The sequence below is a fragment of the Lutra lutra genome, chromosome 2 (genome assembly GCF_902655055.1).
Source record: "Lutra lutra chromosome 2, mLutLut1.2, whole genome shotgun sequence".
NCBI classification, from domain to species: Eukaryota; Metazoa; Chordata; class Mammalia; order Carnivora; family Mustelidae; genus Lutra; species Lutra lutra.
The window spans coordinates 121,763,191-121,781,486 of record NC_062279.1 but is presented as its reverse complement, the minus strand read 5'-3'; the positions used below and the strand labels follow the sequence as shown (position 1 = coordinate 121,781,486).

General features: G+C 36.1%; 1 protein-coding gene across 3 annotated transcripts in view; it reads right to left on the bottom strand.

The window, feature by feature from the left end:
* The window catches only part of SPATA5 (spermatogenesis associated 5), a 332,854-nt gene that overhangs the window by 261,347 nt on the left and 53,211 nt on the right, over window positions 1-18,296 (bottom strand). For all 3 annotated transcript variants that reach the window (XM_047718370.1, XM_047718369.1, XM_047718371.1), the window contains exon 11: window positions 1,796-2,005. In XM_047718370.1, coding sequence (XP_047574326.1) covers window positions 1,796-2,005 — 210 coding nt within the window. The remainder of the gene's footprint in view (window positions 1-1,795; window positions 2,006-18,296) is intronic.

Below are 18,296 nucleotides of genomic sequence, written 5' to 3'. Positions count from 1 at the left end.
CCTAAAAGAAAAATGAACATGAGTTTAGTGAAAAAGCTCAAATAAGTTAACACAAGCATTGCTATTTTACATGAACAGTGTGCAAGATAAACCTTTCAAAGATGTACCTTTTCTCACAGTGAAAAAAGTAGAACTGCCTAAAGTTCTGAAATGTTTCATACTCAAAAACAGTGATAACTGTATTTCTAAGTAATCCTAAAATATGCCAGAAAGTAGTTCTGGTAACATCTGGAACAGTTATCTTAGATTACATAAGAATGAGATACTAGTTCATAGGAAAATACATGTGCTCCTCTTTGAGATTCCAGTGTAAATAATAAGTTTCAGATATCCAGCAGACAGAAAAAAAAAAAATTCAAGGGTTATGAATATACTACTGTGGAATACGCAACAAGGTAGGCATAGAAAAGTGGGAGATGACAGTAAAATGAGTAGGGAGTTCCAGTAAAACAGCTATGTCCATTACCATGACATAAGAGAACAGGGAACAAAGAGAAATCAAGATGCCTCTGAAATTTCAAAATCACTCATTACCCCAACATTTAAAGTTGCAAACTTTAAAACTGTGGTTGTGATTCAGTTTAAGTGATCATAGTGAAAATGGTCTTTGACTCTATCTTCAGTATTTAATATATTTCACAAGATAATAACAAATATGCAAACATTAGTGATTGTGAAGATACTGATTCTTAAAAAGCCTAAACATATCTAAACATTATTCCAAAAAAAAAAAATTTAAGTAAAAAGTTGACTCTACACTGAAATAAATTTTATGCTTTCCATTTGCCAAGGATTTCATTCAGTGTTCTAAGATAGAAAACATATTTTATTATGAAAAAAATTCCCTGACACTATCAAAAACAGAGCCTTTTATCATGTGCTTTTTCTGAAATGAATTTGATATTTAACAGACTGATGGACTTTATCATATTTTTGTGATAAAGTCCATTCCACTAATGGATTTAAGGTTTTATATATGTATATTTAGTAACTGGGTAGATGACCATATTGCATAAAAATTAATTAGAAAATTAATATCTGGCCCTGGGGTGCCTGGATGGCTCAGTTGGTTAAGCATCCAACTCCTGATTTCAGCTCAGGTCATGATATCAGGGTCTTAGGATGGACCATGTTGGGCTCCACACTCAGTGGGTGAGTCTGCTTGAGGATTCTCTCTCCCTCTGCCCCTCCACCTGTCCACATGCTCTCTCTCTCTAAAATAAATAAATAAACCTTAAAAAAATTGAGGCCTAAGGTAAAAAAAAAACTACATGTCAAGTAAGATTATCTACCCCAAGTAATGGGGTAGGGTAATGAACAAATAACATATGTGTGTATTTCAGAATATAAAACTTGTACAGATATTCCTTGACTAGAAACATGTTTTAAGGAATTTAGTTTTACCATATAAATTATTTAATTTCTTTGAAAAACTTTATATAAATATTAAATCCACCTCATATTTATAATTAAGTCTTAACTAAGCAAAAGATTATTAGCACAATTAAAAACAGGAACTAAACAAGACTGGTTCCTATTATACATGGATATAAGAAATATTGACAATCACAAAACTAAATAAAGTAGTCTTCTATAGTCCAGCATTTTTGCTGATTACAACCACTAGTTTATTTAGAGCACATCCCCCTATATTATATTGCCATCAACCTCAAAGAAAAAAAAATCAGCTACTCCTTAAGATGCCTTTTCATGTTTTTCTAAGGGTAAGAATCAGATGATGGGTGTTAGTGGGGTTGGAACGAGAAAGTGGCAATTAAAAAATTTAACACCTTACCTTTATAGCTAGAAAATTCAGGCCACTCTCATTGGCCAAAGCTTTTGCAATCATTGTTTTAGAGCATCCAGGTGGTCCATACAGAAGAACACCTTTAGGTGGCTGAATACCCATTCGAATGAAAGACTCTGGGTGTTTCAAGGGCCACTCCACAGCCTGTTTCAATTTCAGCTTGATATTTTCCAGTCCTCCTATATCTGACCATGATACCTGTAAAACAGAGCATTATCTAAATGTAAGTTTTGCCAGGAGAAACAGAGAGAAAAAAAAGAATCAATAAAAAGTGCAAGAGGGGGACTAGAACCATTTAAGAATTTAGAAGATCCTTTAAAAGTTCTATCAAGAAGTAAATTACAGTACATGAAATGTGAGCTATATATTACAGAAATGCTAAAGAAAAAAGTTTCTGCTTGTATCAATAACTATTTAAATGACTGAACAAACTGTTAAGTCTATCTTCTATTCTAAATGGCTTAAAAAATTAAGTTTCATCTGTCTGAAAATGGCCTGAATTAGTGATCCAAGGTCTCAGCTACATATATCTTTTGGGCAAATTTATTTGCATTATGTATTACTTCCAAAAATATTTCTGTAGGTCCTTAGGGAACATATGATTTTTTCCATCTTTGACATATTCAAGAACTATCATCAAAATTTTGTTCCTTTTTCTCAACAAAGAAACACCTACCAAAATAAGACAACTCTTTACATGCTGTTTACTTAGTAAATATCCATTAAGAACTACATATCAGATAACATACATAGGAATAGAAAAATAAGACATGAGTACAAGATTTACAGAACTTAACAACCTTACCAGTAATGTGCACATAAATAATCACAGTACAATGGAAAGGATGCTAAGCACAGTAACAAAGACACAGAAAAAGCTTTTGGGAGTTCCCAGGAAGAAAAGATTACTTCCAGCTGGAAGGCAAATCTGAAAGTCAACTTCTAAAGCACAGATGAGATCTGGAAATGTGAAAATAGGGCAACGGTCGGGTAGAGGCCAGAAAATTACAAAAGGTTCAGAGGAAAGTATGAAGGAGTAAGAGAAAAAAGATATGAGGGAGAAAAATTTAAAAAGGAAAGTAAGTTGAAACTATGTAGTGGAGGACTCTGAGGACCAGATGATGGAGTTCAAGAACCTCTCTTCAACCTCTCTTCAACCTCTTAAAAGATTTTTAATCTGGAAAGTGATATGGTCTAATCTGTGCTTTAGGAAGACTTCTCTGACAAGATTCCTTTAGAGAGGAGAAAGAATGCAGGGAGATCAATTAAGGACCTATCACAAACATTCTTCAAATAAAAAAACAAACTGAAACGAGGGTAACCACATGCAGAGGGAAGACACACCAGAGTGATACTACAAGCCCACAGCACAAGGGTTCTGAGGTTAGAGTAAGAAAGAGGGAGAATTTCAAGCTGAAGATTTCAAGATGAGTTGATAGAATATGAATAAAAAAATAACTTTAAGGGGGAAATATAGAAGATAGATTTTTATTTCTGGATATAAAGAGTTGAAACATAGAACAGGATATTCAAGAGACAAAAAGGGATCAGTTGGATTGTAAGCATCATAAATGGAGCTCTGGTAAGAAGACAGGACTGGAATTTCAATTTCAGAGATCTGCATAAAAACTGCCACCAGGAGAGGAGAGATGTGGGTGAGGGGCAGATTGCTGGGCACCACCTGCATTCCAGAGGCCAGGGGGAAAAAAAGAGGAAGAAAAGTTCAGAAAAACATACAACTCACAAACCCAAAAAAGAGAAAGTTTTTGTTTGTTAATATCAGGAAAAGGTTATTTTGTTGTTGTTTTTTTTAAAGAACTTGTGCGTTTTAAAAAGGGGATACTTTGCTGTTGTTTTCGTTTTTTGTCCACAGAACCAAAGAATGCTATATTACCAACCACAATCCTGGGATCAGATTTAGTTATTCTTTTCTAAAATTGTTTTCTTAGAATTTATTTTTAAAAAGTAAGATTACTGGATTAAGAGACATGAACGTTTTTAGGTCTCTTGATGCATGATGTCAGTTTGCTATCCCAACTGCTTTATCTATTTTAGTAGCATGAATGATACGTGTATAAGTTTCCCTTAGTGTTATCAGCCTTGGGTTTTATTTTGCCTTTTTTCCCCTGATTTCTGATTTCACCAACTAATAAAACTAAAATTAAACTTGAGATCAATCCACATAAGCTTATGGCCCTAAAAATACAGGATCAACATGACTGTTTACGTAACTGTTACTGTTAAAACCAGGCCTGCCTAAAAGTGTAGTGAATTGTCACACTAACTCAAAATGTAGTGAGTTGTAGTGAGGGGTAGTTGCTGCTTCTGCTTTCTGGTGTCTCTGATTTTTATTTTGCTTTTTAAATTAAATTTTGAAAAATTTCAGCATACACAGAAATTGAAAAATCAATACCATATGTGTATATATACTCTTTGCCAAAATTTGCCCATTTTTAATATATGCCACATATGCTTTAGTGCATGCTCTTGCTTTCTCTCCACACACACACACACATTTTATCAATTTTTAAATTTGCCACTGAATCTTTTTTTTTTTTTTAAAGATTTTATTTATTTATTTATTTGACAGACAGAGATCATAAGCAGGCAGAGAGGCAGGCAGAGAGAGAGGAGGAAGCAGGCTCCCCGCCGAGCAGAGAGCCCGATGCGGGGCTCCATCCCAGGACCCTGAGATCATGACCTGAGCCGAAGGCAGCGGCTTAACCCACTGAGCCACCCAGGCGCCCCACCACTGAATCTTTTTAAAGTAGGATGGGGATGCCTGGGTGGCTCAGTTGGTTAAGCCTCTGCCTTCGGCTCAGGTCATGATCCCAGGGTCCTGGAATCAAGCCCCACATTGGGCTCTCTGCTCAGCAGGGAACCTGCTTCCCCTCCCTACCCATGCCTGCCTCTCTGCCTACTTGTGATCTCTGTCAAATAAATAAATTTTTAAAATCTTTAAAAAAAAAAAAAAGAAAGAAAGAAACATTCTGGTAAAAGAGTGTTAAGGAGGGTAGTCAACAACTATCAAAAACTAAATAGATCAGTAAGTACAGAGTATTTAAGAAACAGTGGTCAATAGATACAGCAACAAGGTTACTGAATTGAGTGGTTTAATCAGATGAGTTTTTGTTTTTATGCCTTTTAGCAGTGGAATATACATACACACAAACCGCAAACACACAGGAGCACATACAGACAGTATATACATGTTATATATAATGTATAAAAGCTATATTTATAATAACTACCAGAAATATAGAAGTAAAGGAGCATTCCTTAAACTTGTGAAAATTAAAATAATCATCTTGCATGATCCCCATTCAACTGTTACTATGCAATTATTATACCTGTACAATGAGAATAGCACATTGTCAATGTGCTCCACTAGGAGCAGACTTTCCATGTCTTGGAGCATGTTTGAACTTTACTTTTTTTTTTTTTTTTTTTAAGAAAGAGGGAGTGAAAAAGAGAGAGAGGAAATGGGAAGGGGGAGAGAGAGAATCTTAAGCAGGCTCCACACCCAACGTGTAAGCCCAACTCGGGGCTTGATCTCACAACCTTGAGATTATGACCTGAGTCTAAATCAAGAGTCAGATGCTTAACCAACTGAGCCACCCAGGTGCCAAGTTTTACTTTAAGTAATGTAGCCTTATAGCAGAACACTTACTCAAGCTAATTTAAATAAGTACACATACACAGATAAAATTTTCTTAAAGGTTAATCCAGAATTACTCTCCTAATCAATGACATTTTATAAAAATTCAATTATATGCCTATAAATGCCAGGGAGTATTTTTTCTCAGGTTTTTATGAAACTAAACCCGGCAAAACTTCATTACAATAAAATTTGGTTTTCAATACATTTGTGTGTGTTTAGTTTTAAATCAGTCTTTTAAAGAGTCTTGAAAAAAGAGTTTTTTAAAATAACTTAATATCAGATATTAAGTACTTCCATGAACCACACATGGAAATCACCAATATAAACACAAAGAAATCCATGTGCTAAAAGATGATCTCTGTAGTTAATAAGGATCAGGGAGTACGAGCAAACAGAGGCAACTAAACCAGAGTTGGAGAGGGCTTATCTGCCAAGTGAAATTAGGATGCTTTTAATAGGAAAACTGCGTGTTCATCGGCATGGAAGAGGCCAAAACACAGATGCCACTGTATGGACCTAGTAGTCTGTGCTGAGGAGTTGGCCCATTGCTCTGAAAGCTGCAGTAAAAGAAAAGTGAAACAACCTTGAAACAACCTTGAAACAAACTTGTACCCTACCTCTCTGCTGAGAGAGAGCTCTTGCTTCGTCAGTTGTCCTTCCTCTATTACTGTTTTGATTATATTTTTCACTATATTCTTTCCTCAGCCTACAAAACAACCTATCCTGCAACCCTATCCTGCAAAACAACCTTACTTTGATATTGTCTCTATCTAGTGTTCTATTGTCTTTTATCTCACCACTAAACTTTTTGAAAGATAGTTAATATTCCTCTATTCCTACTGTATTTATATCTCCCACTTTATACTTTAAAGTATTTATCTTGCCAAGTGGTAGGAAAGGAGTATAAAAGAATAAAGATAGGGGCGTCTGAGTGGCTCGGTTGGTGAAGCGTCTGCCTTTAGCTCGGGTCATGATCTTAGGGTCCTGGGACTGAGCCCTGCATCGGGTTCCCTGCTCAGCAGAGTCTACTTCTCCCTCTGCCCCTCCCCCCTGCTCATGCACATTCTCTCTCAAATAAATAAATAAAATCTTTAACAAAAAAGAAAAAGGATAAAGATAAAACGTTTAAGACTGGTGGGAATCCAGGGAGTTGAGGGAGTTAAACCAGAAGGTCTGTAGCCTCTCAGGAAAACATGAGGCAATGTCATCTGCAGAAATATCAATTAATCTAATAAATACTGACTAAATGCCTATTTCATAATATGCTGGATGCTGGGGACAAAATAGTTCTTGGTCCTACTGAGCTTCTGACCTGACGGAATGCTCCCTTAAAGGGATGTAGTTCCATAATTAGGCAATTCCTATATGGCACGGTGCATGCTATAGTCTATAGTCATAGAATTTAAATGCATGGTCAAAAAAAACTTTTCAGAGGTGACACACGAGGTGGGATCTGATAGCACTAGTCAGCTGAAAGTAACAACAGGTGCCATGGGAGGAGAGAGAGTCAAAAAAGCATCATACATTAGAAGAACTAAAAGTAATTCAGTATGACTAGAATTTAGGGAGCCAGGAAAGGACAGAAAGGAGTAGAAACAAAGAAAGTTAGTTCGCAACAGAGGAAGCTATCAGACCTTGAAGACTCATAAGGCATCAAGAAGTTTAGACCTTATTTTGAGAGATATAAAGAACAAGTTAATCAGGGAAATGACAAGATCAAATTTCTGGAAGATGACTATGGCTACAAGACAAAGTAGGGATTAGAACTTGGAGGGGACTTCTACAGTAATTCAGATAAGAAATGGTAATTATCTGCACTAAAGTAATAGCAGTGGAGCTATACAGAGAAAAAAATATTAAAGCTTTATTAAACCATAGTAAACTATATTAAATAAGGCAAGCCAATGAGTTTTAAAAATTAATTAGATCTGAAGAAGGGGTGGTGAAAAAGAACATGGAATCAAGGGTAATAGCCATGATTCAGACTTGGGCAACTAAGTAATTGAAAATTACATTAAAAGAGAGGTGCCTGGGTGGCTTACTTGGTTAAGCAACTGCCTTCAGCTCAGGTCATGATCCTGGAGTCCCAGGATTAAGTCCAACATCCAGCTCCCTGCTCAGAGGGGAGTCTGATTCTCCCTCAGATTTCTCCCCTCTCATACTCTCTCTCTCATTCTTTCTCTCTCAAATAAATAAATAAAATCCTTAAAAAAAAAAAAAAGTTACATTAAAAGAGAAAAAGCAACATGTTTGGAAATTAAGGAATAGTTTCTAATTATTATACTGTGGTTGGAATTTACAAGTGAAATAAATTCAATAAACCAACAAAAGTCTTCTATGTGCTGAACTTCTGTTAGGAACTGTAAGGGCACAAAGATGAATAGGAAAATGTCCTCAAAATTTTATTCTCTAGAAAAAGAAATAAGAAAAGCCACCCTAAAAGACACAGTCTTTGTCTAAAGATATAAAATAGCTGTCTTTACACAAAGTAATGCAAAAACTACTGAAAAAATATGAAACAGTTCTACAGTTCTCAAACATGTGAGATGGTGAGGACAGACATTTGGAAATTGTGCGTGTATGTAAGAGTTATGTCAAGGTGTTAGAATGTGAAAATGATAGGAAATGAGTGAAAAAGAAAGGCAATAAAAGAAATTCATCAAAAAACCCACTACTGTGGTCAATCACACAGACAGCGCGCTACAACTAAGTCTAAAGCAGTTTCCTATTGTCCCTTGCCAACTGGCTGCAAGGTGAGCTGGGAGCAATGAAGCTGACCACCTTTCCATGCCACCATCAACCATTCAGAAAAACCAGTAAGTGCCTATCTTATACTCAGTCCCATACCAGGTACCAGTCTACAAAATCCTTGCTCACAGGATTAAAACACAGTAAATAAAAGATAAAAATAAATTCACTCTAATTACTGCATGGGGAATGAACTTAGTAGAGAAGGTAGTCGAGACTGGATATGGAAGATGCAGTTAGATGGTGGCTTGGAGCAGGATTACAGCAATGAGATGGCAAGGAGGGCCAATTTGGGCATGAGACTGTATTTTGTAGGCAGAAACAATAGGACTTTCTGATTAGAATGTGAGGGAATGAGAGGGATCAGAGGTAACTCCTGAAAAAAAAAATTTGGCAATTCTTACCTCATATGATGTACAGCCTATAAGAAATTACAAAGGACAATATAAAAATTATCTTTTTTCCCAACACCTAAAAATAGCCATTGTTAATGGTACCTTCTAGTCTTTCAAATGTGTGTATGTTTTCACTGAGATCATAATGTATTCACAATTTTATATTCTGTTTTTTTATATTACAGATCTTCCAGTTACTGTATGACTTTGGGTTATTTACTTGCTCTCTCTAAACTTTCTCATCTAGAATATGGGGATAATAAAACCTAAGGTCCAGTTTTGTTGTGAGAATTAAACAGTATAGTTTATATTAATTGCACTTTGCCTGGCACACAGTAACTATTTAATAAATACTAGGTATTAGCTTATTTAAATATCTGAAAGATGATTATAATGAACAGTTATATTTTGAAGGATTAGTGACAAAAGATAAAAGCCAATCAGGCAACTGCATTTGTAGTTTCATGAGCAATCCTGAACTACCATAACTTTTCTATTCTTTAGCTTTGCATCTGATCATTTACATTTCTTAAACTAAAGGTAAATAAGTTTTGCATTTTAATTTAGTACCTAAATGCTAAATAAATGAACAAATAAATGATGAATAAATCTACAGCTAAGATATTAATTCAAAAATGAATATAAATCGGCTTAAAGAGTTTGCTATTGCACAGAAGAATCTTAAAGCATAGAAAGTCATGGGAAAAGTCAGTCTGTCGGAGAACAATAAATACCAGCATGAAATCAAAAAATCCTAAAACTAGAGCAGGAATTCAAAAACTAGCTGGTTCACTATTCCACCTTCAGACAGCATTTCATCTTTCAACTCTCTCATCTTTCAACAAATACTATTAAATGCTCTTTAGAAAAATAAAAAAGAATTCTGTAACTCTCTTTTAATAAGTTACACTATATCATAACTGCCAGAAAATTATTCCTACAATCTAACTTAAATCACTCCTGATAATAGCTGGATCCTTTCTTCCTTACTTGGGCCTTATGAAAACAGTGAACAGCTGCTCACATGTGGCCTTATAACTTTTTGAATTAATAATAAAGTTAGAAGTAATGGAACAGCTGTCAAACAAGTACAGACAGAGCAGCGAGATAAATTTCCCAAGGGAAATGCCCTCCACAAACCTCTTACAGTACTTTCTGGACAAGCATCCATCCAACAATACACAAACCAAACCAAAAAAAACAAAACAAGCCCTCAAAGTGCATACCCACAGAGGCCAAAAGACTTGATCAGGTTTAAAAAAACAAACAAAAACAAGCAAACAAAAAAAACAACTTAGCAAGAAGTTCCACAAGGACAAAGTAAAAATTAATGAACTCAACTGCAGATATTAGGAGATACACTGTGAGAGAGGAATTCAGTAGCTCCAGAGGCACTGACACTGTCTTTACACATTTGTGAGTCAAGATGCTCCTATCTGCTACATGCAAAGGTTTATACTGCCAGGTACAAAAAAATTCTTTTCAAAGTGTTATTTTTATAGAAAATATTGTGACAAAGAGTACTTTTCATTTTGTTCTTTCATGCTAACAAGTCCCAGCAGGAGGACAAGAAGCCAGGAGTAGCAAGTGAGTTGGCACCTGTTCAAAATTCTCTGTGGGGTCACATGTTAACATTCAACCAATTCAAATATTATTAAATATTTATTTTGTTTAGAAATCATAAACATCTCAAATTACTAAAGATACTAAGTAATGCAGAAAGAAGTAAGTTGAGAAAATCCAACCTCCAAGATCCAAAAGAAAGATCAATACAGTTGCAGATGCTTCTTTAATGGAGGTAAAGCAAAATTAGGAAGCGGTAAGTATTCAAACTGTGCTCTTAGATCTAAGTGAAAATAAGTGAAAGCCATTAGCTTTATAGAGTGAAAAGACAAAAAAATATTTTCCCCCATGCTTTCAAAACACATTCTATGGAGGTTCTTGGAAAAAAAAAAAAAAAAAAGTCAACGTTTCAATTGTACTATAGTGCTATAAACTACAGCCTCTCTCTCTCCACCCAATCCATTAAAAATAAAAACTTCAGAAAAAAAAATATAACAGCAAGAAAGACAACTAAGTGAGGACTCCAAAAAATAAAGTAGGTGAATTGCAAGGGGAAGTACAAATATAGAGAAGTGCTCTGCACAGGGTGGTAAGAGGTACTGAGTATTCCAAGTATGTTTTCCTTCTCTTTTCTCTCTCCACGCAGTTTTTCCCCCCTCTTCCTGTTTCACACTTGGTTGAAAATACCTACCAATTTCAGAGGTAAGAGTACATGGAGCTTAAAAAAGTAGACGAGAAAGAATAAAACAAAATGCACTCCAAAACTTTGCCATTAATTGCAAACTGCCACTAATCTGGGTAATTTTGTTGTTCTTTAGTAAATCATATCATGGACCTCACTGGAACATATAAAGGCTATGGGAGACAGATGCTCCTATAACTACTAATTAATAAGGAAAACAAATTAAGGCAAAGAAGAAATAAACTAGTCAAGTAAAAAAAAATTATAGGTATCCTCCCAAATTATAGATATCATGGAAAATACGATCAACTTAAAGGCAAGTGTTTTAACCAAATTTCAAACTGTTTAAATTTCATAATCAGTTGAATGGTTACATTAAAATCTGAGTTCAATTTCTAAAATATCATTACCTTACAATCAAACTTTAATTAGGTTTACTATGATCTGTTCTCAGAAAACTGGCTATGCATGAACCTTATAAATACAAGAACATATTAATATTTAAATAAGCCTCCCTTAGATAACAAAACCATACAAATTAATTCAACTTAAAAATAGATAGGGGTGGCTGGGTGGTTCAGTCAGTTAAGTGACTCCTAATTTTAGCTCTGGTCACAATCTCAGGGTGGTGGGATCAATCCCCATTCCCAGGGTCTCCAGAGCTGGCAGGGAGTCTGCTTGGAGTTCTTGCTCTCCTCTCCCTCTGCCCCTCCCTGTTGTGAGCATGCTCTCTCACTTGCGCTACTTCTAAAATAAAGAAATAAATCTTAAAAAAACAAAAAATAGTTACTCGTTTCCAAAATGAGCTTTTAAAACACAACCTACTTTTGCCACAAAAGCAAGTCCAAGAAAAATCTCATAAAAAATGGAAACTTTAAACAAGAAAAAAAAAAACAGTAGCAGCAACAACAACAAAAAAGAAAACACACCATGAAAATGATATAAAGTCTCACCTAGAAAATTCTTCATATCTCATTACAATATTTTATATTTTTTCTAATTTACCAAATTCCTTAAATAATTTAACTGTGAAGAGAAAAAAATGCTTTGAATATTTAAGGAAATTGCTTAGAAAATTCCTGCCATTCTTACTCTGGCATAGCAGAACTGGGAAAAGATAAAGGAAATGAAAAATGTAAGAACAGAACAAAGAGAAAGGGACTTTTACACACTAGCCCCCCAAACCCAGGCGCTAAACAAGCATAAGTTCTACGAGTTTCTCAAGTGAATTTTCAATTAACCACAGGTAATAGGTGACAAAATGTCCCAATACTAAAGAAATATAAAAGGAGAAAAAAAAGTTTTAAATAGTAAAAATTTTAAAATGAGTTTTGTCCTGATTATTGTTCTATGGGAATTACAAGTGAATAATCAAACAGAAGGTCTCTTTTGTTATATATGCATGTATCACCAGGACCTTCTTAAGATAGTGCCTATGTATTACACATGCTCAATGTCTAGCAAAGGAATAAACTAATAGTCACACATACTTCCCTTGTATTATTTTAAAAATAAAGTGGCAAGGGGCACCTGGGTGGCTCAGTTGGTTGGTTAAGCGACCACCTTCAGCTCAGGAGTCTGAGTCTTGGGAGTCTGAAAATCGAGTCCCGCATCGGGTTCCCTGCTCAGTCTGCTTCTCCCTCTGACCCTCCACTCCTTGGGCTCTCTCTCTCTCTCTCTCACACTCTCTCTCTCAAATAAACAAAATCTTTTAAAACATAAATAAAGTGGCAAAAGAGGGAGAACTAGCAGGGAGATGAGCTGGTAGGTGAGATGAAAAAATAGAATTAGGAATAAACCAGAATGTGTAGTCAGACCTAATAAAAAAATGTTGCTAACAAGTAAAAGTGTACAAAGGCTATACGTATGCCTTGCATGACATTTTCTAGCCCAGATCTGTCCAAATAGTTGAATCATAAATTCAAACCATTTCCTCTGATCTCCTTTGATGGTTGGTTGACAATAAAAATTTTTGCATAATGGAAAGAAAAACCCACCCCTGCCAAGACTGTACAAAGAGATGCTCCAAATTTTTGTGAAATAGGAAACAAAGGGAGGAGGTCCCTTCTATGTCAGAAAACTGAGCAAACTTGTATAAGTAAATTTCCTTAGGAGCTTCAACTCTGTCTCTTGAGATATAGACCAGAAAGGGAGTTCCAACATGGAAGAAAAACCAACGCTGGCCAGAAAGTCAAGATGTTGGGGAAAAAAGATTACTATTGATTTTGGCTTGAGGCAACAGGTATAAGGAGAAAGCCCTGACAGAGGAAAGGGGATATCAGAAAATATTTCTTAGAGCACAGTCCTAATGGCAAATATTGAGAAAAAGAACAAAGGATGTTACCTTATAGTTAAAGCTTGTCTTGGATGCTGAATATGCTACATGTAACAAATGAGGGTATGAATGTTAGTGGGTCAGAACAAACTTGGGAACCAGGCCTAAAAGACACAACAAGACAATTCTGGGGAATAAGCTGCCTAGAGAAATGAGACATATATTTTACACATGTTGTGGGTTCAGTGAGACAGGTCAAAACAAGTCTCAGGAACTAAGCAAGCCTACGTGGTAGACTGTTGAGCAAAACTTGACTCTCCTAGAGTAAAATTTGTTTGTCTTTTATAATTTCTGATAGGTATGGGGGCTCATTTTTTACAAGTATCAAAAAGAGAGCCAGACTCGCATAGGTATAGTTGGTAGAGGTTTTAATATCAAATATCCATTCACTTACTCATTTATTCACTCACTCACTCACTCTGATATATTCATTTTACTGCAAGGTTATTATGTTTGGAATGTCTGGCCAGACTCTAGGAATACAGGTAGGTATACAGAATGAGGTATGAGGAATGAACAAAACTGACACGGTCTGTACATCATTGAACTTACTGTCTGGAAGAAGAGGCAGACATTTAAAAAGTGCATTAACAATTGAATAACATAGGGGCGCCTGGGTGGCTCAGTGGGTTAAGCCTCTGCCTTCGGCTCAGGTCATGATCCCAGGGTCCTGGGATCGAGCCCCACATCGGGCTCTCTGCTCTGCGGGAAGCCTGCTTCCTCCTCTCTCTCTCTCTGCCTGCCTCTCTGCCTGCTTGTGATCTCTGTCTGTCAAATAAATAAATAAAAAATCTTTAAAAAAAAAAAAACAATTGAATAACATAAAAGAAGAGATGCATATGAGGATAATGGCAGAATCATACTGAGGGACCTGAGTTTTACTCTAGATTCTAATCTGATAAAAGAGACTCATTTTAGCTTCCCTAATCTGTGACTTGAGCAGTTATTACTCTCCTTCCTGGCTTCCTTTCTTTGCTATCGCTAGGCAAATCTAAAGTTGTGTACATTAGACATCCTGACACTTTACTGAAAAAAACAAAGTAGTAAGACAGTTAAATATGGATTAAAAACAACAACAACAAGAAAGAAAAAAGAAAACAAAAAAACCCCATGGAGAACAAATTCTGCATATGAGCAGCATATCCACCTAAAATCTAGTTAAGTACTCATGAGGGGCTGAGGGATTTTTAAATCAGATAATTAAATGTTCAAAATTAATAATACATCCTTGTCAAGCCGGGATGAAAATGGCCTCTCACCTCAGTGGCATTCCTCTCTAAATCCCTTATATCCTATATCCTATATCCTATAATAAAAATAGCAGCCAAACTCAAATTGAGGGGCATTCTACAAAACACCTAACCTTATACTCAACACTGTCAAGGCCATCAAAAACAAGCTAAGAATAAATGGTGTCACAGCCCAGGGAAGCCTAAGGAGACATGATAACTAAATGTATTCCTAGATGGAATCCTGAAATACACAAAGGACGTTAAGAAAAAAACTAACGAGGGGCGCCTGGGTGGCTCAGTGGGTTAAGCCGCTGCCTTCGGCTCAGGTCATGATCTCAGGGTCCTGGGATCGAGTCCTGCGTCGGGCTCTCTGCTCAGCAGGGAGCCTGCTTCCCTCTCTCTCTCTCTCTCTGCCTGCCTCTCCATCTACTTGTGATCTCTCTCTGTCAAATGAATAAATAAAATCTTTAAAAAAAAAAAAAAAAGAAAAAAATTAACGAAAGCCAAATAACACATGGAGTTAGTAAGTACAGTGTTGAAAAAGGTTTAATCCTGAAGGCCTGGGTTACTTAAACCCTGTCCATTCTAAGGAAATACCAGTCTTTAAGACTGGCCATTGGCACCCTTCTAGGAGATAATCTCTGGCCTTTTAAATATTGTGCCTGATAAGAGTGATTTTGTACATGACGCCTTGGGCTAATGTATACCAGTTTGACCAGATAAGCTTACTCTGACAATGTGATTTAAGAACAACTGTTTTTGCTCCAGAAAGGGCTGGAATTTAAGTAGCTAAGTCAGACATGCAAGTGGTGTATGGCTACATGACTGACCTCCAATAAAACCCTGGACACCAAAATTCAGATGATTCTCCCTGGTCAATAACACTTTACACATATTGTCACATCATTTCAGGTAGAATTAAGTATGCTCCCATGTGACTCCATTGTGAGAGGACACCTAGAAGCTTGTGCCTAATTTCTCTGACTTCACCCCATGGGTCTTTTCCCTTTGCTGATATTGATCTGTATCCTTTCACTGTAATAAACCATAACCATAACTATAATGGCTTTTGAGTCCAGTCAGTCATCATAGTGAATGAAGCCTGAAGATGTTCTTGGGGCTCCCCAACAAAGTAAGATAGATGATTACATCATAATAAATTCAGAATTCTCTAGAACTCATATTCTCACATACTCCAGTCCTTTCTCGTAGTACCCATCTATAGCCCTGGACATCAGGAAAAAACTCTTATCTCAGGCCTTTAAACTTATTATTTTTTTTAAAATTTACCTCCAGCTTATAGTGGAGTTCTCAGACATCTGCTAATTTTCAGATTAAGTTTAATCACTCTACCATATTTTTCCTATTTTAGCATCATATCCCATTCGACTTTATAGCACTGGTCTTTCTATTGGGTCAAAACCAGAAGGTTCATTCTTTTTTTTTTTTTTTTTTTTTAAAGATTTTATTTATTTGTCAGAGAGAGAGGAGAGCGAGCGAGCACAGGCAGACAGAATGGCAGGCAGAGGCAGAGGGAGAAGCAGGCTCCCCGCCAAGCAAGGAGCCCGATGTGGGACTCCATCCCAGGATGCTGGGATCATGACCTGAGCCGAAGGCAGCTGCTTAACCAACTGAGCCACCCAGGCGTCCCAGAAGGTTCATTCTTAATACCCAAAACAAAACAAACAAACAAAAACAAGCTACATAAAAAACTACAAAGCATTTCTCTGAAAAGTACATGAACTTCTGATGCAGTTTTAACATGGGACATTGAACACATTCCACCCTGTGGGCTGGATATAAATCATTAAATATGGGACACTTTTTAAAAACTGCCAAATAAGGATGTCTGGGTGGCTCAGCCAGTTAAGCATCTGCTTTTGGCTCAGGTCATGATCCCAGAGTTCTGGGATCCAGTCCTGCATCCGGGCTCCTTGCTTAGCAGGAAGCCTGCTTCTCCCTCTGCCTGCTGCTCTCCTACTTGTATGTTCTCTCTTCCTCCCATTCTCTCTTTCTCACAAATAAATAAATAAAAATCTTTAAAAAAACAAAGAAACAAAAAAACCCTGCCAAAGAGAGATCTTTGTTTCTGGCCAGTGAGTAAAAGAGATAAGATTTACATTTCTGTCTGAAAAAGAAAACAAACAAACAAACAAACAAACCTGAAGATACTGGCAAAATATACGAAACATTAATTCTCAGAACACAACAACAAAGGACAATGATCCCTAAGAGAAAGGAAACCAATGAGCTGCCTGGAAAAAGGTCACAGGTTATAGTAATGAAGAGGAAACATAGGCAGAACCCACAGGCTCCCTGAGATGAGAAGATAAAGGTAGGAGCATAGGGAAGCCAGAGGCTAGGTATCACAGAGCAGAGGATTAGAGAGATAAAAGAAGTCCACAGGGAGAGAAATCCTGAATTCTGATGAGGGTCTCCTTCATATATCTTATTATCAGTGTAAACGTGAGAAAAACAAAATGAAGCAGGGTAGGTTGTGTGAGAGGAGCCAAAGACCCAAAAGGAATAGAAGGAATAGTGTCTACTCTCAACAGAAACCTCATAATTCCCCAGGCATTAGGTAGAGTACCAGAAAGGATCTTATCCCAGTACTAGGGAAAAATTAACCTTAGAGAGAACACTGCCCTGGTCTTACCTAAAAAAATTTAAAGGCAAGATGCACACCCCACCCCACCCCCCAAATAATCAAGCTATTTCCAAGTAACATAACCACATCTCAGAACAAACTTCAGGAGTATTTTTATGAATATAAAAATTATCCAGGTGCCAATGAGGTAAAATTCAAAATTTCTGGAATTTAATAAAAAAGTACCAGGCATACAAAGAAGCAGGAAAAGACAGCCCATAAGAAGATGATCAATAACTTGAAGCTGATCCAGAAATTACAGATGACAGAATAAAGACATTTAAACAATTGTTATAAATGTATTCCGTATGTTCAAATAAAGGAAACACTGACAACACTAAGCAGAAAAAAAATAAAAGGGTTAAAATCAAATTTCTAGAGAAGAAACTAATTTAATGTGTATAATTTTAAAAATGAAATGGATAAGCCTAATAGTGGATTAGATATTTCGGTGGGGGGGTAGGTGGTAAAACAGATTAGTGAACTGGTAGACACAACAACAGACATTAAAAAAGGAGAAAAATTTTAAAAAATGTATACAACATTACTGAACTTTAGGACAATCTCAGGCAGACAAATGTACATATATTTTGAGCTCTAGTGAGGGAGGGAGGCAAGAAACAAACTAAATATAAAAAACAATGGCCAAGTTTTTTCCCCCAAAATTTGATTAAAACTATAGACCCACACATACAAGATCATCAATGAACCAGCATAAGAAAGATGAAGAAAACTACCAAGGGACAGGATAATTGAATTGCTTAAAACCAGTGATAAAGAGGAAATATTAAAAGCAAACAGAGGAAAAAAGATATATCACATATGGAAAACAAAGAAAATGGAGACAGCAGATTTCTTTTCAAAATGACTGCAAGAAAGAAAGAAGAGTGGAGCAAAAGCAACTTGGGGGGAAATGAGAAATAAAAGATAGGACATCATACTGATCCTGCAGACAGTAAAATGATAACAACAGAAATCTATAAATGACTAACTCCATCAATCCAACTATTAAGGCAAATGGATCAATTCCTTAAAAGATACAAACTATCAAAACTCACTCAAGGAAAAAAAAAACTTGAATAGTCCTATATTTATTAAAAAATTAAACTGTACTTATGTCTTCCAAATAATGAAAATTCTAGGCCCAGATGGTTTCAGTGGAGTACATTTAAGGAAATAATATTAATTCTACACAATTTCTTCCAACACATATATGATGAGAACAC